At 40.3% G+C, this 23292-nt stretch overlaps 1 protein-coding gene across 1 annotated transcript in view; it reads right to left on the bottom strand.

Annotated features, from left to right (window-relative positions):
- Positions 1–527: 527 nt before the first annotated feature.
- ATP8B4 (ATPase phospholipid transporting 8B4 (putative)) overlaps positions 528–23292 on the bottom strand; it is a 932005-nt gene continuing 909240 nt past the window's right edge. Inside the window, 1 exon segment of the mRNA XM_053717452.1 lies at positions 528–2800. Coding sequence (XP_053573427.1) covers positions 2519–2800 — 282 coding nt within the window. The 3' untranslated portion in view covers positions 528–2518.

The following is a 23292-nucleotide window of genomic DNA, read 5'->3' as shown; positions in this document are numbered from 1 at the left end:
AAAACGTTTAACATGAATTAAATACCTATTAAAAGGTTTAATGTACTTTTACAGAGTAATTCCGGTGAAATACCATCCCCAGAATACTGAAGTGTAGAGTATACATACATGTCATTATAACGGTATGGCAGGATTTTCTCATCAATTCCATTCAGAAAATAAAAACTGCTACATACCTCAATGCAGATTCAACTGCCCGCTGTCCCCTGATCTGAAGCTTTTACCTCCCTCAGATGGCCGAGAAACAGCAATATGATCTTAACTACTCCGGTTAAAATCATAAGAAAAAACTCTGGTAGATTCTTCTTCAAACTCTGCCAGAGAAGTAATAACACGCTCCGGTGCTATTGTAAAATAACAAACTTTTGATTGAAGTTATAAAAACTAAGTATAATCACCATAGTCCTCTCACACCTCCTATCTAGTCTTTGGGTGCAAGAGAATGACTGGGGGTGACGTAGAGGGGAGGAGCTATATAGCAACTCTGCTGGGTGAATCCTCTTGCACTTCCTGTAGGGGAGCAGATAATATCCCAGAAGTAATGATGACCCGTGGACTGATCACACATAACAGAAGAAATACATTCTTTGTCTGTACTGAATAGTAAATTCCAAAGATAAAATTTACTTTATTGTACACATAAAAACACTTGAAGGAATGGGAGCAGAATCTTATGCACATATATGAATAAACCAGATTAAGATTGTACAGTAACTGGTTTATGTTCATATCAGGCAGCCAACTTTCCCTTTCTGTAGTTAGCATGACTATTGGACCTCTCAGAGTCACATTTTTGACATGCTGGACAAATAGAAACATATTCAGGTTATGTAATTGAATACAAAAAGATTGTCACAGTATTTAATTAGCCCTGAAACTATATCCAGCTAATACGTTTTTATAAAGTTACAGCCTGTTTTGCGATATAGCCATTAATTGGTTAGAGAGCTTACTAATCCTGCTATTTTAGCGTATTGCGAGTCTTATGATGCGCTACCAACATATTGAGAAAGGGACCAAGATGAGTTACAATCTCACAGCAATGAAGAATACATATAATTTGGTATCTCCTGAGTTCACAAGTTTCCTGTTAAACACAGTAAATAAATAAAAAACAGCTAATACACCTTCAACAGGTTAATAATCTATACTGGTGAATGAGATATCTAAATATGACAACAAATGAAATGGTAGCCATTAAGGCATTTTATGGTTCTGTATTTCTTTTTCTGTATTTTGTCAACCAGCTTTTATGAAATTTAGGATGTTGTATACACCAATAAATAGCTCAATCTGAGCCAACAGTAACTAAATGCTGATCTGTTTGTGGCACACAGTATTACATTCAAAGTGCTAAAAAGAATGACAGAATAAAGACATTCATTCTATATTACTAGGAATGTATTAAGTATCACCCTGTATATGTTTGGAATCCAATAAGAATAAAAAAAATATTATATGAAAAAGGTTCCAAATGTAATTGAAAATGAATATACTGGCCATACATTTGTATATTCTGCTTCCTATTCTAAGATCTATTACACAAAATAAGATGGAAGCAGTTAAAATAAGTCACAGGAAGGTTAAAAGCCCACTACATGGTGTAAACTGAAGAACGAACATTCAAAGAAGCCAAGAGTAAGAGCAAACACGCTTAGCAATAAAAAGCTCAGCAGCTCCAAGTTAGTTCTGAAAGAAAAAGTAGCAGCATTAGCGTGAATATATGAATCCCACAGATCCCAAGGCATTAAAAGAAAATATGTAGCGAACATGAAAAATAAAGATGCGCTAGCCTTGAAGATTTTGTTGTAAACTGATGTAAAAATATATACCAGTACAACCTTAGCATTACTAATAGAGCAATGTCAATCACAATTTTGTTGAACCTTTTTTGGAAAAAATATTTTTCTTTTAAGAAAATAACAAAAGTGTTTTAAGGTGATACCTTTAGTTAGTGAACTATAAATACAGTGCAAAACTCCAAAAATCGAATGTCAATATCAATGACTGAGAGGCGGAGCAGTTGTGAATTTTTGTACTATCTTTCTACTTAAATAAAGGTTTCACGCTATATTCTTGTCATAAAATTATTTTTTTCCTAGCTATCTATGTAAAAGTACTACTCCCAAACTACTGCCAAACATGGAAATATCTTGTTGATTATCAACAGTTACATATCAATGATCCAGACATTCAGTTATCTTTTTAAACAGTTGTTGGTCATAAAGAAAAAAAAACTACAGTGCTGTGTTAATGTTCAAAGACCTAGTTGTCTTTCACAGTACATGAGTTCTGTAAATATTCTTGATAAAATATCACATATCTTTGTTGTCCATGGAAATGTTTTTTCCTTCTCAGAAAGCTGTTAAATTCCACATTCAGAACGTAGGAAACTCTAAGATTCTCTTTTATGCTGTATGTTATTTGTTGTCAGAAGATAAAGAGCTTCACCCTCATAAAATGAGGAACACAGTGCAAGGATATGGCCACAGCTTAAGGGGAAAAAAAACAAGTAATGTCACAATTTTGAAGATTTGTCACTGCTAAAACTATTAAAATTTTCTGCAGTCTTCTTTCGTAAATTTTCTATCCAACTTGTACTGCTCAGCATTGTCTTTGCTAAGCCTGAGGAGGAATGAGGATTGTTCAAGCGCATGTTTTTCCCAGAAGTAATAAGTTCCCCGTATCCTTCTTGATGAGCAAATGCATATCCAGACCTTCTGGAACTTGTCCTATGAACCCTACGCATATGGTTTTCTAAAGGTTTCCGCTTCTTTTTAGCTTGTTGTAAATAGCGGACCTAGAAAAAAAATATATATATATTTTATCTTGGACAAATGTTCCCTTCATTCAGAAATGTTTCTACCAATTTGGTTCTTAGTTAAATGATAAAAGCATAAAAGGACAATATCAGCAATATTTATGGAACACAAATACAGCATTATTAACTAGTACACCATGGACTATATTAAAACGGAAGTGTGATCAATTGCACAAGGTGCACTAACTTGCGTTCAAAAAAAAAAAAAAAAAGAATAGCACACCATCTAGTATTACAAGTGGATGGTAAAAATGATTAGCTTAAGGTTTGTATGTGTGTATGTATATACAGGGAGTGCAGAATTATTAGGCAAGTTGTATTTTTGAGGATTAATTTTATTATTGAACAACAACCATGTTCTCAATGAACCCAAAAAACTCATTAATATCAAAGCTGAATAGTTTTGGAAGTAGTTTTTAGTTTGTTTTTAGTTTTAGCTATTTTAGGGGGATATCTGTGTGTGCAGGTGACTATTACTGTGCATAATTATTAGGCAACTTAACAAAAAACAAATATATACCCATTTCAATTATTTATTTTTACCAGTGAAACCAATATAACATCTCAACATTCACAAATATACATTTCTGACATTCAAAAACAAAACAAAAACAAATCAGTGACCAATATAGCCACCTTTCTTTGCAAGGACACTCAAAGGCCTGCCATCCATGGACTCTGTCAGTGTTTTGATCTGTTCACCATCAACATTGCGTGCAGCAGCAACCACAGCCTCCCAGACACTGTTCAGAGAGGTGTACTGTTTTCCCTCCTTGTAAATCTCACATTTGATGATGGACCACAGGTTCTCAATGGGGTTCAGATCAGGTGAACAAGGAGGCCATGTCATTAGATTTTCTTCTTTTATACCCTTTCTTGCCAGCCACGCTGTGGAGTACTTGGATGCGTGTGATGGAGCATTGTCCTGCATGAAAATCATGTTTTTCTTGAAGGATGCAGACTTCTTCCTGTACCACTGCTTGAAGAAGGTGTCTTCCAGAAACTGGCAGTAGGACTGGGAGTTGAGCTTGACTCCATCCTCAACCCGAAAAGGCCCCACAAGCTCATCTTTGATGATACCAGCCCAAACCAGTACTCCACCTCCACCTTGCTGGCGTCTGAGTCGGACTGGAGCTCTCTGCCCTTTACCAATCCAGCCACGGGCCCATCCATCTGGCCCATCAAGACTCACTCTCATTTCATCAGTCCATAAAACCTTAGAAAAATCAGTCTTGAGATATTTCTTGGCCAAGTCTTGACGTTTCAGCTTGTGTGTCTTGTTCAGTGGTGGTCGTCTTTCAGCCTTTCTTACCTTGGCCATGTCTCTGAGTATTGCACACCTTGTGCTTTTGGGCACTCCAGTGATGTTGCAGCTCTGAAATATGGCCAAACTGGTGGCAAGTGGCATCTTGGCAGCTGCACGCTTGACTTTTCTCAGTTCATGGGCAGTTATTTTGCGCCTTGGTTTTTCCACACGCTTCTTGCGACCCTGTTGACTATTTTGAATGAAACGCTTGATTGTTCGATGATCACGCTTCAGAAGCTTTGCAATTTTAAGAGTGCTGCATCCCTCTGCAAGATATCTCACTATTTTTGACTTTTCTGAGCCTGTCAAGTCCTTCATTTGACCCATTTTGCCAAAGGAAAGGAAGTTGCCTAATAATTATGCACACCTGATATAGGGTGTTGATGTCATTAGACCACACCCCTTCTCATTACAGAGATGCACATCACCTAATATGCTTTATTGGTAGTAGGCTTTCGAGCCTATACAGCTTGGAGTAAGACAACATGCATAAAGAGGATGATGTGGTCAAAATACTAATTTGCCTAATAATTCTGCACTCCCTGTACATATGTAAGTATGTATGCATGCAATGTCAATTTACAATTTGTTTTGCTTAAAAGGGACATAAAACAGTATGAACTAACATATGTTTCTAAATATATAATGCAGCCAAAGTTTACCTGCAGAAAGGTTTCTATTTTAACCCCTTTAATTCAGGCATAGTTTTGTTGCAGCAAGTTCTCCCTGGACATTTCCATGTATGGAAGGTGCTATCCTGGCCATAGCTTCTTCATAAGGCACTTGTGCACATGTACGGTAGGGGGGCAGAGTCACATGGCACCTGACTAAAGCAGGCACAGTATAATGCTGAAGCTTTCACAAAGCATGTGATATTATCCCCATGGAAACGAGCAAGCCTCTTGGCAACAAACAATAGCAGTATCTATGTTGCATAAGTAATTATCTTCACGTGCACACTTTGTAATATATAGCAAAATGTTTGGACTAGGACACTGATAAGGGGGGGTGGAGCAAGCCATACTTGGCAACAATAAAGTGTAAGTAATTTTGCAGATTTTTGACTACTAAACTTTTTTCACACACTGTTTTACCTCAGTTGACCTTTTTATAATATGCACATAACTCAAAATGTTTTATGGCACTTTAAAATGCTAGATAATCCCTTTATTACCCATTCTCCAGTTTTGCATAACCAACATGGTTATATTAATATACTTTTTACCTCTACGATTATTTTGAATCTAAGCCTCTGCAGACTGCCCCCTTATTTAAATTCTTCTAAAAAACTTGCATTTTAGCCAATCAGTGCTGACTCCTAGGTAACTCCACGGGAGTGAGCACAATGTTATCTATATGGCACACATGAATTAGCAGTGTCTAACTGTAAAAAACGGTCAAAATTTACTGAAATAAGAGGTGGCCTTCAAGGGCTTAGAATTAGCATATGAGCCTACCTAGGCTTAGCTTTCAACAAAGAATACCAAGAGAACAATAGGACATTTTATAATAAAACATAAATTATGCTTATTACTTTTGGGAGTTTAGAACCTGGCCACCAGGAGGAGGCAAAGACACCCCAGCCAAAGGCTTAAATACCTCCCCCACTTCCCTCATCCCCCAGTCATTCTGCCGAGGGAACAAGGAACAGTAGGAGAAATATCAGGTGAAAAAAAGGTGCCAGAAGAATAAAAAACGAAAACACGGCCGCCCCACATAAAAACGTGGGCGGGGAGCTGCGGACTCTCCCCGTCAGAAGTAAAGAAAATTATCAGGTAAGCATAATTTATGTTTTTCTTCTTAAACGGGGAGAGTCTAAAGCTGCATTCATTACTTTTGGGAAAATAATACCCAAGCTATAGAGGACACTGAATGCAAAAAAGGGCGGGTAGACGAGGCGGCCCATTCGAAGGGTACCACAGCCTGAAATTACCCAACCAGACAAAAAAAATATAATTTATGCTTACCTGATAAATTAATTTCTCCTGTAGTGTAGTCAGTCCACGGGTCATCCATTACTTATGGGATTATAACTCCTCCCTAACAGGAAGTGCAAGAGGATCACCCAAGCAGAGCTGCTATATAGCTCCTCCCCTCTACGTCATATCCAGTCATTCGACCGAAACCATACGAGAAAGGAGAAACTATAGGGTGCAGTGGTGACTGGAGTTTAATTACAATTTAGACCTGCCGTAAAAACAGGGCGGGCCGTGGACTGACTACACTACAGGAGAAATGAATTTATCAGGTAAGCATAAATTATATTTTCTCCTGTTAAGTGTAGTCAGTCCACGGGTCATCCATTACTTATGGGATACCAATACCAAAGCTAAAAGTACACGGATGACGGGAGGGACAGGCAGGATCTTTACACGGAAGGAACCACTGCCTGTAGAACCTTTCTCCCAAAAACAGCCTCCGAAGAAGCAAAAGTGTCAAATTTGTAAAATTTTGAAAAAGTGTGAAGTGAAGACCAAGTTGCAGCCTTGCAAATCTGTTCAACAGAGGCCTCATTCTTAAAGGCCCAAGTGGAAGCCACAGCTCTAGTAGAATGAGCTGTAATCCTTTCAGGAGGCTGCTGTCCAGCAGTCTCATAGGCTAAACGTATTATACTACGAAGCCAAAAAGAGAGAGAGGTAGCCGAAGCTTTTTGACCTCTCCTCTGTCCAGAATAAACGACAAACAGGGAAGAAGTTTGACGAAAATCTTTAGTTGCCTGCAAATAAAATTTCAGGGCACGGACGACGTCCAGATTGTGCAAAAGTCGTTCCTTCTTTGAAGAAGGGTTAGGGCACAATGATGGAACAACAATCTCTTGATTGATATTCTTGTTAGTGACTACCTTAGGTAAGAACCCAGGTTTAGTAAGCAGAACTACCTTGTCTGAATGAAAAATCAGATAAGGAGAATCACAATGTAAGGCCGATAACTCAGAGACTCTTCGAGCCGAGGAAATAGCCATTAAAAACAGAACTTTCCAAGATAACAGCTTGATATCGATGGAATGAAGGGGTTCAAACGGAACACCTTGCAGAACGTTAAGAACTAAGTTTAAGTTCCACGGCGGAGCAACAGTCTTAAACACAGGCTTAATCCTAGCCAAAGCCTGACAAAAAGCCTGAACGTCTGGAACTTCTGCCAGACGTTTGTGTAAAAGGATAGAGAGAGCTGAAATCTGTCCCTTTAATGAACTAGCAGATAAACCCTTTTCTAAACCCTCTTGTAGAAAAGACAATATCCTAGGAATCCTAACCTTACTCCATGAGTAACTCTTGGATTCGCACCAATATAAGTATTTACGCCATATTTTATGGTAAATTTTCCTGGTAACAGGTTTCCTAGCCTGTATTAAGGTATCAATCACTGACTCCGAGAATCCACGCTTTGATAGAATCAAGCGTTCAATCTCCATGCAGTCAGCCTCAGAGAAATTAGATTTGGATGTTTGAAAGGACCCTGAATCAGAAGGTCCTGTCTCAGAGGCAGAGACCATGATGGACAGGACGACATGTCCACTAGATCTACATACCAGGTCCTGCGTGGCCACGCAGGCGCTATTAGAATCACAGATGCTCTCTCCTGTTTGATCCTGGCAATCAATCGAGGAAGCATCGGGAAAGGTGGAAACACATAAGCCATGTTGAAGACCCAAGGTGCTGTCAGAACATCTATCAGCACCGCTCCCGGGTCCCTGGACCTGGATCCGTAACAAGGAAGCTTGGCGTTTTGGCGAGACGCCATGAGATCCAGATCTGGTTTGCCCCAATGATGAAGCAGTTGGGCAAACACCTCCGGATGAAGTTCCCACTCCCCCGGATGAAAGGTCTGGCGACTTAGAAAATCCGCCTCCCAGTTCTCCACGCCTGGGATGTGGATCGCTGACAGGTGGCAAGAGTGAGACTCTGCCCAGCGAATTATCTTTGAGACTTCCATCATCGCTAGGGAACTCCTTGTTCCTCCTTGATGGTTGATGTAAGCCACAGTCGTGATGTTGTCCGACTGAAACCTGATGAACCTCAGAGTTGCTAACTGAGGCCAAGCCAGAAGAGCATTGAAAATTGCTCTTAATTCCAGAATGTTTATTGGAAGGAGTCTCTCCTCCTGAGTCCATGATCCCTGAGCCTTCAGGGAATTCCAGACTGCGCCCCAACCTAGAAGGCTGGTGTCTGTTGTTACAATCGTCCAATCTGGCCTGCGGAAGGGCATCCCCTTGGACAGATGTGGCCGAGAAAGCCACCATAGAAGAGAATCTCTGGTCTCTTGATCCAGATTTAGCAGAGGGGACAAATCTGAGTAATCCCCATTCCACTGACTTAGCATGCACAATTGCAGCGGTCTGAGATGCAGGCGCGCAAATGGTACTATGTCCATTGCCGCTACCATTAAGCCGATTACCTCCATGCACTGAGCCACTGACGGGTGTTGAATGGAATGAAGGACACGGCAAGCATTTAGAAGTTTTGATAACCTGTCCTCCGTCAGGTAAATTTTCATTTCTACAGAATCTATAAGAGTCCCTAGAAAGGGAACTCTTGTGAGTGGCAATAGAGAACTCTTTTCTACGTTCACCTTCCACCCATGCGACCTTAGAAATGCCAGCACTAACTCTGCATGAGACTTGGCAGTTTGGAAACTTGACGCTTGTATCAGAATGTCGTCTAGGTACGGAGCTACCGCTATGCCTCGCGGTCTTAGTACCGCCAGAAGAGAGCCCAGAACCTTTGTAAAGATTCTTGGAGCCGTAGCTAACCCGAAGGGAAGAGCTACAAACTGGTAATGCCTGTTTAGGAAGGCAAATCTTAGATACCGGTAATGATCCTTGTGAATCGGTATGTGAAGGTAGGCATCCTTTAAATCCACTGTGGTCATGTACTGACCCTCTTGGATCATGGGTGAGATGGTTCGAATAGTTTCCATTTTGAACAATGGAACTCTTAGGAATTTGTTTAGGATCTTTAAGTCCGAGATTGGTCTGAAGGTTCCCTCTTTTTTGGGAACCATAAACAGATTTGAATAGAATCCTTGCCCGTGTTCCGACCGCGGAACTGGGTGGATCACTCCCATTAGTAAGAGGTCTTGTACACAGCGTAGAAACGCCTCTTTCTTTATCTGGTTTGCTGATAACCTTGAAAGATGAAATCTCCCTTGTGGAGGAGAAGCTTTGAAGTCCAGAAGATATCCCTGAGATATGATTTCCAACGCCCAGGGATCCTGGACATCTCTTGCCCAAGCCTGGGCAAAGAGAGAAAGTCTGCCCCCCACTATATCCGTTTCCGGATCGGGGGCCCTCACTTCATGCTGTCTTAGGGGCAGCAGCAGGTTTTCTGGCCTGCTTGCCCTTGTTCCAGGACTGGTTAGGTTTCCAGCCCTGTCTGTAGCGAGCAACAGTTCCTTCCTGTCTTGGAGCGGAGGAAGTTGATGCTGCTCCTGCCTTGAAGTTACGAAAGGCACGAAAATTAGACTGTTTAGCCTTTGGTTTGGCCCTGTCTTGAGGCAGGGCATGGCCCTTACCTCCAGAAATGTCAGCGATAATTTCTTTCAAGCCGGGCCCGAATAATGTCTGCCCTTTGAAAGGAATATTAAGCAATTTAGATTTAGAAGTCACATCAGCTGACCAGGATTTAAGCCACAGCGCTCTGCGCGCTTGAATGGCGAATCCGGAGTTCTTAGCCGTAAGTTTGGTTAAGTGTACTACGGCATCAGAAATAAATGAATTAGCTAGCTTAAGGGCTTTAAGCTTGTTCATAATCTAATCCAATGGAGCTGTGCTAAGGGTCTCTTCCAGAGACTCAAACCAAATGCCGCCGCAGCAGTGACAGGCGCGATGCATGCAAGGGGTTGTAATATAAAACCTTGTTGAACAAACATTTTCTTAAGGTAACCCTCTAACTTTTTATCCATTGGATCTGAAAAAGCACAGCTATCCTCCACCGGGATAGTGGTGCGCTTAGCCAGAGTAGAAACTGCTCCCTCCACCTTAGGGACCGTCTGCCATAGGTCCCGTGTGGTGGCGTCTATTGGAAACATTTTTCTAAATATAGGAGGGGGTGAAAAGGGCACACCGGGTCTATCCCACTCCTTGTTAACAATTTCTGTAAGCCTTTTAGGTATAGGAAAAACGTCAGTACACGCCGGTACCGCAAAATATTTATCCAGCCTACATACTTTCTCTGGAATTGCAACCGTGTTACAATCATTCAGAGCCGCTAATACCTCCCCTAGTAATACACGGAGGTTCTCAAGCTTAGATTTAAAATTTGAAATCTCTGAATCCAGTTTACTTGGATCAGATCCGTCACCCACAGAATGAAGCTCTCCGTCCTCATGTTCTGCAAATTGTGACGCAGTATCAGACATGGCTCTACTATTATCAGCGCACTCTGTTCTTACCCCAGAGTGATCGCGTTTACCTCTTAATTCTGGCAATTTAGATAGTACTTCAGTCATAACATTAGCCATGTCTTGCAAAGTGATTTGTATGGGCCGCCCTGATGTACTTGGCGCCACAATATCACGCACCTCCTGAGCGGGAGGCGAAGGTACTGACACGTGAGGAGAGTTAGTCGGCATAACTTCCCCCTCGTTGTCTGGTGATATTCTTTTAACATATAAAGTTTGACTTTTATTCAAAGTAACATCTATACATTGAGTGCACAAATTTCTATTGGGCTCCACATTGGCCTTTAAACATAGTGAACAAACAGATTCATCTGTGTCAGACATGTTTAAACAGACTAGCAATAACACTAGCAAGCTTGGAAAAAACTTTTAAATAAATTTACAAGCTATATAAAAAACGCTACTGCGCCTTTAAGAAACATAAAAATGTGACACAGTTGAATTAACAATGAACCAAATATGTTAAAACAACCAAATTTTAACAGAAAATGTATAACGTTAGCAGAGGATTGCACCCACCAGCAAAAGGATGATTAACCCCTTAATACCCAAAACGGATAACAGTTGAAATAATAAACGTTTTTATCACAGTCAAACACACTGTCACAGGTCTGCTGTGACTGATTACCTCCCTCAAAACTAGTTTTGGAGACCCCTGGGCTCTGTAGAGACGTCCTGGATCATGGAGGAAGAAATAGGAAGACTGTGACTAAATTTTTACTGCGCAATAAAGCGCTAAAATAGGCCCCTCCCACTCATATTACAACAGTGGGGAAGCTCAGTAAACTGTTTTCATGCAGAAAAAAACGACAGCCATGTGGTAAAAATCATCCCCATAAAGTTTTATCACCAAGTACCTCAGAAAAAACGATTAACATGACAGTAAACGTTTTTAAAATTGAAAATTATGAAATGTTATTAATAAGCCTGCTGCTAGTCGCTTTCACTGCAGTGCAGGCTCAAATATTACTTTAATATTGACAGTATTTTCTTAGTGAAATTCCATTCCCCAGAAATACCTCAGAGTATACATACATACATATCAGCCTGATACCAGTCGCTACTACTGCATTTAAGGCTGCACTTACATTACATCGGTATTAGCAGTAATTTCTCAGTCAATTCCATTCCTTAGAAAATAATTTACTGCACATACCTCCTTGCAGGTGGGCCCTGCATGCTATCCCCTGTTCTGAAGTTACCTCACTCCTCAGAATGGCCGAGAACAGCAAGTGGATCTTAGTTACGACCGCTAAGATCATAGAAAACTCAGGCAGATTCTTCTTCTAATGCTGCCTGAGAACAAACAACACACTCCGGTGCCGTTTAAAATAACAAACTTTTGATTGAAGAAATAAAAACTAAGTTTAACACACCACAGTCCTCTCACACGTCCTATCTTTAGTTAGGTGCAAGAGAATGACTGGATATGACGTAGAGGGGAGGAGCTATATAGCAGCTCTGCTTGGGTGATCCTCTTGCACTTCCTGTTAGGGAGGAGTTATAATCCCATAAGTAATGGATGACCCGTGGACTGACTACACTTAACAGGAGAAATAGCTGTACAGAACAGAAGGACAAAAACTGACTAAGGACTAAGTAACTGCCCATCAGTTAAATCCAGCAAGGCACAGATAAAAACCGCTCAAAATTGATTGATTCCACTGAGCACAAAAACCCCCAAAGAGGCAAGTCCCGCAAGCTCCAAGCCTGTACATTCCACATATTCCCAGAAGGGAATAAGAAAGGGAAAGACTCAACAAGAGATCTAAAAACTCAGCAACAAGGGTAAAAAGGAACCCCAGCAAAAGTCAAGCGCAACCCAAGGTTGCAACAAGACAAAAAAATGCATAGAGAATGAACCCCCCCCTATCTGAATGGAAGTCCAAAGGACCATGAAATGTCCCTATGAAAACCCAGAGAGACAAGGCAGCTCCCATACCTCACACAGAGCACAGTCCGCACTCATGAAAGAGCGATTGAGGAAAAAAAGAGTCACCCAGAACTGACTAAACTTAGCACCATAAGAACTTATCATGCTCCAGATGAAGCTCCCGGCTCCAACACTGCGACACAAGTCTAGTAGACACCAGTCACGCAACTAGCCTATCAGGCTAGGAACTGCAATAGGAACTCCTACAGAGGGAACCTTCCAAGAGTGCAGGAACCCGCTCCCTCCCAGGCAAAAAGAGGGAAAGTATCCAAAACCCAGCAGAGAACAGCTCCATGATGAGTAAAAAACTACGCTAAACTCCAGAAACCAGCGCCCGACCAGAACCAGCCTGCTATAGAGGGCACTCCTGAACTGAACCCAGTCACAGAAAAATCGAAACCCCAGTAGGGATCGACAAAGAATCTATAGAGCTATGTATCTAACACCTTAACATGCAACTTCCGCAGAAGTGTCCAAGTGACCACAAAATCGATTGTATCAAATTCCAGAGAAGAGATGTTTCCCAACAGGGAAACTATAACAAACATGAGCTTCCAAAAACAAAACAAATACATCCTAAACGGATCAACAAAAAAAGAGGGCAGCACTCGTAGGTGAACGCCCAAGAAAAATGGGTACACTAACAGGACCAGCCAATCAGAGACCCCATTCTCCCAAAGCTCAGAACTGGAATAAGATACCCCAAAGAAAAAGGAAAAAAGGAGACGACAAGGAGATTAACATCATCCCCCCATGTCTAACCCAGCTTGCCGTCCGGCACGGAAGACTGAGGACCCTTCAACCCATCAGGATTGGGATCCTCCAGCACTGCCAAAACATGCCGCAGTAGGAAACGAAGGTGCGCCAGTCTATAACGAAGACTTATCTCCGCCGGGGGAACTGACGACCCCGACGATTGGACCCCTGAATCCTCAGATGAAACCGCTTCCCCAGAAGGCTGATCCGACCCAGACAATCCCTTGCCTGATGAGCCCTGGTTGACGGAACACGGACAGTATCTCATCAGCATCTCCCTTCCTGGAAGATGTAAATGCGCCGATCCTATAGATATGGCCACGCGGAACCGTGCCATAACCTCTGGAGGAAACAAGCCCCCTTCTGGAGAAGGGGTAACGGCATTAGGGACACCTGCTTGCGTAGTCAAAGAAGCATCTAGGGAACTCGCCTCCCGGGATATGGGGTCCCCAGGGGCGGATGGCTCGGCGGACTCTAAGTTCCCTATTTCGGGAGAAAAGAGCAATCTAAAGCGGCATGCGGAACATAACTGATGGGCATGGATTACCCGGGCTATTTCAAACTCTTTGCAAGAAGTACAATCTGAATCAGAGACATCCGTCTCCAAAAAGTCTGAATCCTCCATAACTAGGATAGAAATTATGGATAGAAAAAATAAAAACGGCACCTTACACCTCCAATGGCTGGGGCACTCACCACCTCCTATGACCCAGACAACTATCGAAACAGACTCTCTTCGTCGCCATGCGGTCAGGAATAAGGAAGTGGGAGAGTAGAAATGTGACCACACCTGGTCACAAGGTACACAGTGCAGGCCAAATAAAAGTGCGCCAAAGCCACAAGGGCCGCACAGCCTGACTAAAAAGGCTGTTATGTTCTGATATAGCCACGAGCCCAAGTATCACCACACATTAGCAGATAGAATCACATAACAAATATGATTAAAGCCCCCCCTGTTCAATAACCCCCCTCAGGAGATATTAACCCTTGATTCCAAGATAAAGGAGTCCCACTGAGACGCTGACTCTTCGTTTACATTACATTTCGTATATTAAGCAAAATGAAACAATCTTACCGGAATCTACGCTGTGGAACAGGAACACGGCCCTTCAAGTGTGACAGATAGTAGCCTCGCTTCTGATATGGACTTGAGTGAACAAAGCAGGCAGCGAAACTCGTCAACGCTGATTGCTAAGGAGCTGTTAATATGAGTCGGGATAGTTTTGCAGAAAGACTCTCCCTGCATCTCCAGACTCTAACTTTCATCCATGCTCTCACTGAGAGGCTGACAGGACTAGTTAAAACTCCAGTCCCATCTCGAAGAGTACTACCCTCCATAAGAGACTATCTTTAATCTTCTGACACTTCTCTGCCAACCTCCTGTGATGAAAGGCAAAGAATGACTGGGGGATGAGGGAAGTGGGGGAGGTATTTAACCCTTTGGCTGGGGTGTCTTTGCCTCCTCCCGGTGGCCAGGTTCTGAACTCTCAAAAGTAATGAATGCAGCTGCGGACTCTCCCCGTTTAACCCTTTGAGTGCTAATCCCTTTCCCATCTGGGTGCTAAGTTGATTGGAGGGTTTTATCATTTTTAATTTTTTAAATATTTTTTTCTTTTACTCCCCCCCCCCCCCCAGATCCCTAAGACTTAAATCGTTGGAAAGGTTAGGCGATTACCTTTCCAACGGTGGGTCTTGGGGGTCTGTGGCTGCTTCTAAGCAGCATGCCCCCTTTCCCTATACTTGGCATTGTATTTTTTAAATAAAGTTGCGCGGTGATGTCATCACGTCATTGCACGTGACGTCACCGCGTAAATTGTGTCCCTCAAGTTGGGAGAATGCTAGCGACGGTTCTGAGCTGTCATTAGCACCTCAGTGGGAAACTCTGCGACGGCTCAGAGCCGTCGTTAGCATTCAAAGAGTTAAGAAGAAAAAATAAAAGAGAAAGTTGTTTAAAATTGCATTCCCTATCTGAATCATGAAAGTTTTATTTTGACTAGACTGCCCCTTTAAGCAATGTTAGCGTACGATAGTGCTAGTATTTTTGGGATCCACTTGTAATTTGGCCCTTTAAGTTTTATTTCACACATTTTTAACTAAAGTAAAATCTCATGATACCAGATAACTTCTCATTTTCTAATTTTTTTACACAAGCTAAAGAGAGGTGTTCAGCAATTCAGGGCTGTAGCTATGTCAAACAACAATAAGAGTTAAAAACCAAGACAAGAAGGAAAATATGTATTTTTATCTCTAAGAAGAAGGTCATTAAAATTAAAATCGAATTCAATTGCTTTGCAATTATAAAATTAGGCAAATTGTTATGAAAATATATTTTTAAATTCTGCAGATATACAGTATTAGACTGTCATCATCGATAATGAATCAATTATCAGTTGCATCTCCTTTGTGCAGTTTGTTTCTGCGTCAGTCATTAAAAACACTGCCTTTTAAATTGGTTTAAATTACACATTTTTACATTTGCTTTAACTTGATCCCATACTGTCACTACTGGCTGAGAGGAAAATTGCACAACAGTCTTGTGATCTACCTTTTGGGCATACCTGCTGTAACAGATTGGAATTGGGGCTAGTGAACCTTAGCTAAGATCTCGAAGAAGTCTCAAATGTATAAGTTATACCTCTTGGTTGTTAGCAATGCATGTGCAATAACAACATTTATGCTTACCTGATAAATTTCTTTCTTTCCGGATATGGAGAGTCCACAACGTCATTCAGTTACTAGTGGGAATATCACTCCTGGCCAGCAGGAGGAGGCAAAGAGCACCACAGCAAAACTGTTAAATGTCACTCCCCTACCCATAATCCCCAGTCATTCGACCAAAGGGAAATGGAAAAAGAATAACACAAAGGTAAAGGTGCCTGAGGTTTAGTCAAAAATAACTGTCTTAATAAAGGGTGGGATCGTGAACTCTCCATATCCGGAAAGAAAGAAATTCAGGTAAGCATAAATTTTGTTTTCTTTCCTAAGATATGGAGAGTCCACAATGTCATTCAATTACTCAAGCTAGAGGACACAGAATGAACAGGGAGGGAGAACAAGATGTTTATGGGAAGAGCAGACTCCTCCCGAGTCCATAGTCCCTGCGCCTTTAATCGGTCCCAGACTGCTCCCCAGCCTAGCAGGCTGGCGACTGTGGTCACAATCACCCAGGAGGGTCACCGGAAGCATGTGCCCTGAGACAGAAGGTCCTGAGAAAGCCACCACGTAGAAAAGACAACAAGATCTCTGTATGAGAGTTTGCTTGTTGAAAAAATGGTGCCTGAACCAATATGTCGTCCAGGTAGGGCACCACTGCAATTCCCCGAGACCTGATCACTGCCAAGAGAGCCCCCAGAACTTCTGAGAAAATTCTGGGAGCTGTGGCAAGGCTAAACGGAAAAGCCACAAACTGAAAGTGCTTGTCTAGAAAGGCGAATCTCAGAGATTTGTGATGATCCCTGTGGATGGGAACATGAAGATATGCGTCCTTCAGGTCTATGGTCGTCATGAACTAACCCTCTTGGACCAAAGGAAACTGGAACGAATGGTTTCCATTTTGAAGGACGGTACTCTGAGAAACTTGTTGAGGCACTTTAGGTCTAAAATGGGTCGAAAAGTTCCCTCTTTTTTGGGCACCACGAACAGATTTGAATAGAATCCTAGACCCTGTTCCCTTACTGGAACTGGAACAATCACTCCCAGGGAGGAAAGGTCCTGAACGCAGACTGTCATTCCAAATGAAATAGGATTGTGAATGTTCCTTATGTGGATGTGGAACATTCACAATCCTATTTCATTTGGAACGTCAGACTCATCCCACACATGTATTTTCATACACGTGTTTCAATTGGACATAGGAATCTGCTCTAAACTACAAGTATAGTAGTGTTAGACGGCGAAACATGTTAGGGATTTAGGGAAATGGTGAGGAGTCATTGCGAGCTCCTGTATTTTTAGAAGCTAACCATTATTAGTGCTAAATGTAAATTAGTTATTTAATTGAGGCTATATACTTGAGTCTTTATTAAATTGATACGAAAATAAGGGAGGTCAGTGGTATTGAAGACTGGCATGGGGTCAATATGGTACTGGCTACTTTCTGAATTATAGCTACCGCTTGTGTGCGAGATTGCACTAACGGTCAGATAATTTAAACACGAAAGCGCCAAAAGTAGATAAGATTGATATTGGGTTTTACGTGTCAGCCTACAACCAGTAAAAAAAACGGCTTCATACCATTACTACAATAACGCTTACTAACACCGCACCGGTGGGAGATATTTTACAGTAAAAAACTGGCTTTATACCGTTATAACAACAATGCTTACTAACACAAAAGTGGTGGGAGATATTTGAAAATAATAAAACTGACTTTATATCGTTATAACAATAACGCTTACCAACAAAGTAGCGGTGGGAGTTATTTCACAGGAGAGTAACACTGTGACATGAAAATGTATAAATACTATCGAATCTCAATCATTCAAAATCTAGATACCGTGTACTAACAGAGTACCAGTGTGTGTTGTTTTCTAAGGATACCAACACTGTGACTTTCACACGCATATCAATAATAAAGTTTAAGATATTTCTCTCAGAGCTAAGATACAGCTAACATAATATAAACAATAGAGGACACTAGGAGTGGTCTATTGCATGTTAACAAACCATACAACTTTAACTGAAAAGTTGCAGGTAGTTCCTTCAGTAATTGAATTATATTTACATGAGCACATTCGAAAATGATACAATGTAATAAAATATGTAATACATATTACTGCATCAATTGAACTTGGAACTAAATATCTATAACCAATAAGCTATATCATTCAACTGAACTCTACAGAAATAACTTTATTAATCACACTACACAATTAAAATCCCAGTCACAACCAATTATATGTTTGAAACTACTGTTACCTGGTGACATTAATTTAGAATCGCAGTTTGTGAGATCCTGACAACTAATATTGCTATATAGCTCATATAGCCACAACCAATTATAGGTATAAAACTACTTTACTGGGTGACATTAATTCAGAATCGCAGTCTGTGAGATTCTGACAACCAATACTGTTATATAGCCAATGTAACTAATTACGTGTTATCTTGTAAGCCCTGTTTGAATAAGCAGGTCAGTAATATAATACACACACTAACTCTGGTATCAACACCTAATGATATACTGCACCTATAGGTGGCATAATACATGAGTAGACTCACAGTATAGGATTTATGATCTACCTTATTCAATCTAGCACCACTATATATGGTATCCATCAGACTAGCTCTGAGTGAACACACTAAAGTGTTAACCCCAACTCTCCGGAGTCAATTTTGCTTAATACCACCTCTAGTAACCATTTCACAGTTATAATACTACTCTAACGGTTCTAATTTGAAAGAAGGGATATTGAATCCCAAGGCAGTTTATATCTAGAAATCTCCAGTAAGCTGTAGTCAGTACTGACACACAATATAGGGGTACTATACGTATTAAACACTAAATACTGATCTGGACTCCGTTTATAAGTATATTTAACCCCCTGTTGGTTGTACCTATACTACACGACCCCCCATTCAGAGACTAATATATATAGAGACTCTTACCCTGGTATTATTAGCCTACTCTATTACTTTACATAATCTTACTTAGCACACATTTTGGTTAAGTGTTTTTAATTCATTTTTTGTTTTCCGCAAATTTTAGCACTGTGAATTAATAAACGTTAAGTTTTAAAATTTAGTTAGGTTTAGTATATTTGGAAACAAGTGTTGTCTTTACTAACATTGCACCACTTTGAGCCCTGTGATTAATAAAATCATATCATTACAAGCTCTCGAGTGCTACAAGTGTACTCTTTTCTGTGGTTATCTCTTTAACCACATCCAGCCTTCCTAAACTACAAGTAGTCTATTCTGTAACATGGATCCAGCTGGCATTCTATTGGCTGATTGGATCAGCCAATAGGATTTTTTTCTACCTTAATTCCGATTGGCTGATAGAATTCTATCAGCCAATCGGAATTCAAGGGACGCAATCTTGGATGACGTCATTTAAAGGAACCTTCATTCTTCAGTTGGACTTCGTTGGAAGAGGATGCTCCACGTTGGATGTCTTGAAGATGGAGCCGCTCCGCACCGGATGGATGAAGATAGAAGATGCCGCCTGGATGAAGACTTCTGCCCGTCTGGAGTACCTCTTCTGGCCGGCTTCGATGAAGACTTCTGCCCGTCTGGAGGACCACTTTGCCCGGCTTCGTTGAGGACTTCGGCCCAGTTGGGTTAAGACTTCTCAAGGTAGGGTGATCTTCAAGGGGTTAGTGTTAGGTTTTATTAAGGGGGAATTGGGTGGGTTTTAGAGTAGGGTTGGGTGTGTGGGTGGTGGGTTTTAATGTTGGGGGGGTATTGCACATTTTTTTTTACAGGTAATAGAGCTGATTACTTTGGGGCAATGCCCCGCAAAAGGCCCTTTTAAGGGCTATTTGTAATTTAGTATAGGGTAGGGACTTTTATTATTTTGGGGGGCTTTTTTTATGTTATTAGGGTGATTAGATTAGGTGTAATTAGTTTAAAAAACTTGTAATTATTTTATTATTTTCTGTAATTTAGTGTGTGGGGGGGGGGGTTCCGTACTTTAGATAAAAAAATTTTAATTGTATTTAATTGAATTTAGTTTTAGGTAATTAATTTAATTATAGTGTAGTGTTAGGTGTAATTGTAACTTAGGTTAGGATTTATTTTACAGGTAAATTTGAATTTATTTTAACTATGTAGCTATTAAATAGTTACTAACTATTTAATAACTATTGTACCTAGTTAAAATAAATACAAAAAAATACTAAGCTAGCTACAATGTAAATATTAGTTATATTGTAGCTAGCTTAGGGTTTATTTTATAGGTAAGTATTTAGTTTTAGATAGGAATAATGTAGTTAATGATAGTAATTTTATTTAGATTTATTTAAATTATATTTAAGTTAGGGGGGTGTTAGGGTTAGACTTAGGTTTAGGGGTTAATAACTTTAATATAGTGGCAGCGACTTTGTGGGCGGCAGATTAGGGGTTAATAAGTGTAGGTAGGTTGCGGCGACATTGGGGGTGTCAGATTAGGGGTTAATAAATATAATGTAGGGTTCGGAGATGTTGGGGGCAGCAGATTAGGGGTTCATAACTATAATGTAGGTAGTGGCGGTGTCCGGAGCGGCAGATTAGGGGTTAATAATGTTATGCAGGTGTTGGCGATGTCAGGGACGGCAGATTAGGGGTTAATAAGTGTAAGATTAGGGGTGTTTAGACTCGGGGTTCATGTTAGGGTGTTAGGTGTAGACATAAAATAGGAATCAATGGGGCTCAGTTAGGAGCTTTACGCTGCTTTTTTGAAGGTGTTAGGTTTATTTTCAGCTGGCTCTCCCCCATTGATTCCTACGGGGAAATCATGTACGAGCATGTTTTACCTGCTTACCGCTAACGTAGGCAGCGCTGGTATTGAGGTGAGATGTGGAGCTAAATTTTGCGGCTAACGCCGGGTTTCTAAAAACCCGTAATACCAACGTTGTCTGTGGTGAGCGGTGAGACAAAACTGTGCGTTAGCACCGCACAGCCTTACCGACAAAACTCGTAATCTAGGTGTTTGTTAGCCACTCACAGAGCTAAAAAATAAAATAAGCCACAGTGAACTGTTGAATAAATAAAATAAACACATGAGCCACCAATATAGGGTTAACTCCTTCCTTCCCATAAAGGAGATTAACCCCTAAATCTCTAGTCCACATACATAATGTGCCTGCCCACTGCCTGAAAAAATCCACTACTAAGGATAGTGGATTGTCGGGGGCTAGTGTTAGGTTTTTTAAAATGTTTTTTTGTTTTGTTTTTTAGATTAGGGTTTGGGCAGCAAGAGAGCTAAAATGCCCTATTTAGCCTTATTTTTTTCAGGTTAAAGATTTAAGGCAATGCCCTACAAAAGGCCCTTTTTCAGAGCTATTGGTAGTTTATTCTAGATTAGGTTTTTTATTTTGGGGTGTTTTTTTTTTTAAATGGGTATTAGAATAGGAATAATTTTTATTATTTTCGATAATTTGTTTGTTATTTTGTGTAATGTATTTTTTCGTTTTGGGGTGGGTTTGAATTTTTAGATTATGGAAATGCCCATACAAATGCCCTTTTCACGGCAATGGGTAGATTAGGTTTTGCTTTATTTTTATTTTGTGGGTTTGGGGGGTGGGGGTTTGTATAGTGTTAGGGGGTGTTTCTTTTGTTTTGTAGCAAAAGAGCTGTTAACTTTAGGGCAATGCCCTACAAAAGGCCCTTTTAGAGGCCCCCAAAAGGCCCTTGGGTAGTTTATTTTAGATTAAGGTTTATTTTATTTTGGGGTGTTTTTTTTTTTTTAAGGGTATTAGAATATGAATATTTTTTATTGTTTTGGATATTTTTTTTTTTTTTTGTAATGGTAGGTTTATGAATTTTTTGTAATTTTAGTGTTTTTTATTTTTGTAATGTTAGGTTTTAGTGTAAGGCAGCTTAGGTTTTATTTCACAGGTAAGTTTGTATTTATTTTAACTAGGTAGTTAGTAAATAGTTAATAACTATTTACTAACTAGTCTACCTAGTTAAAATACATACAAACTTACCTGTGAAATAAAAATAAAACCTAAGCTAGCTACAATATAACTATTTAGTTAATAATTGTAAGTTTGATTTAGCTATATTTTAATCATGTTAAAGTTAGGGGGGGTTAGGGTTACGTTAGGCTTAGGGTTACATTAGGGTTAGGTTTAGGGGTTAATATAATTTAATTTAGGTTGTTGCGATGTGGGGGGCTGGCGGATTAGGGGTTAATAGGTTTATTTAGTGGTAGTGATGCAGCGATGTCGGGGAGCAGCGGAAAAAAGGTTAATATGTTTATTAGAGTGTGGGCGATGTTGGAGTGCAGGGGAATAGGGGTTAATAACTTTAGTATAGTGGCGGCGATATCGGGAGCGGCAGATTAGGGGTTAATAGTTTTATTTAGGTTGCAGCGATATCGGGCGGCAGATTAGAAGTTAATAACTGTAGGTAGGTGGCGGGCAGATTAGGGGTGTTTAGACGTGGGGTTTATGTTAGGTTTAAATGTTAGTTTTTTTTCCCCATAGACATCAATGGGGCTGTGTTACAGAGCTTTTCTTTCCGCGATCGCAGGTTTTAGGCTTTTTTCTGACCAACTCTCCCCATTGATGTCTATGGGGAAAGCATGCACGAGCACGTCAAAACAGCGCGTGAATTGTGTGCAGTATGGAGCTTAAAAGCACCATATCGCACGCACAAGCCGGCTGTTTGAAAACTTGTAATGGCTGCACTATAGGGGGTTAAATAACGCAACTTTTCTTGCATTCGTTAATTTCCCTATCGCGTGCATAACTAGTAATCTAACTGTTTATTATTTTACACAAATAATAATACACAAATATTTTTTTATTATTTTACTCTTTATTATTTTTATTTTTTCACTTAATATGGTTACAATGTCTCAGATGATAAACATCTAAATGTAAGACTTCATTTTTTCCAAATAAATTATAAAAGTTTGTTCTTTACCATTCATAACATTTTAGTTTAGATATTGTTATGAAACCCACATTATTTATTTATTCATTTGAATAGAATGTTTATTAGTTTATTATAGGTCAACATTTTATTTCATGATTAAAGGGACAGTCTACACCAGAATTTTTATTGTTTTAAAAGATAGATAATCCCTTTATTACCCATTCCCCAGTTTTGAATAACCAACACAGTTATAATAATATACTTTGTAACCTCCGTGATTAACTTGTATCTAAGCCTCTGCAAACTGCCCCTTTATTTCAGTTCTTTTTACAGACTTGCAGTTTAGCCAATCAGTGCCTGCTCCCAGATAACTTCACGTGCACGAGCACAGTGTTATCTATATGAAATACATGAACTAACACCCTCTAGTGGTGAAAAACTCTTAAAATGCATTCTGAAAAGAGGTGGCCTTCAAGGTCTAAGAAATTAGCATATGAACCTCCTAGGTTAAGCTTTCAACTAAGAATATCAAGAGAACAAAGCAAAATTGGT

The sequence above is a fragment of the Bombina bombina genome, chromosome 6, assembly GCF_027579735.1.
Source record: "Bombina bombina isolate aBomBom1 chromosome 6, aBomBom1.pri, whole genome shotgun sequence".
Classification (NCBI taxonomy): Eukaryota; Metazoa; Chordata; class Amphibia; order Anura; family Bombinatoridae; genus Bombina; species Bombina bombina.
The sequence above is the reverse complement of the archived record's forward strand: the minus strand, read 5'-3'. Positions and strand labels throughout refer to the sequence as shown.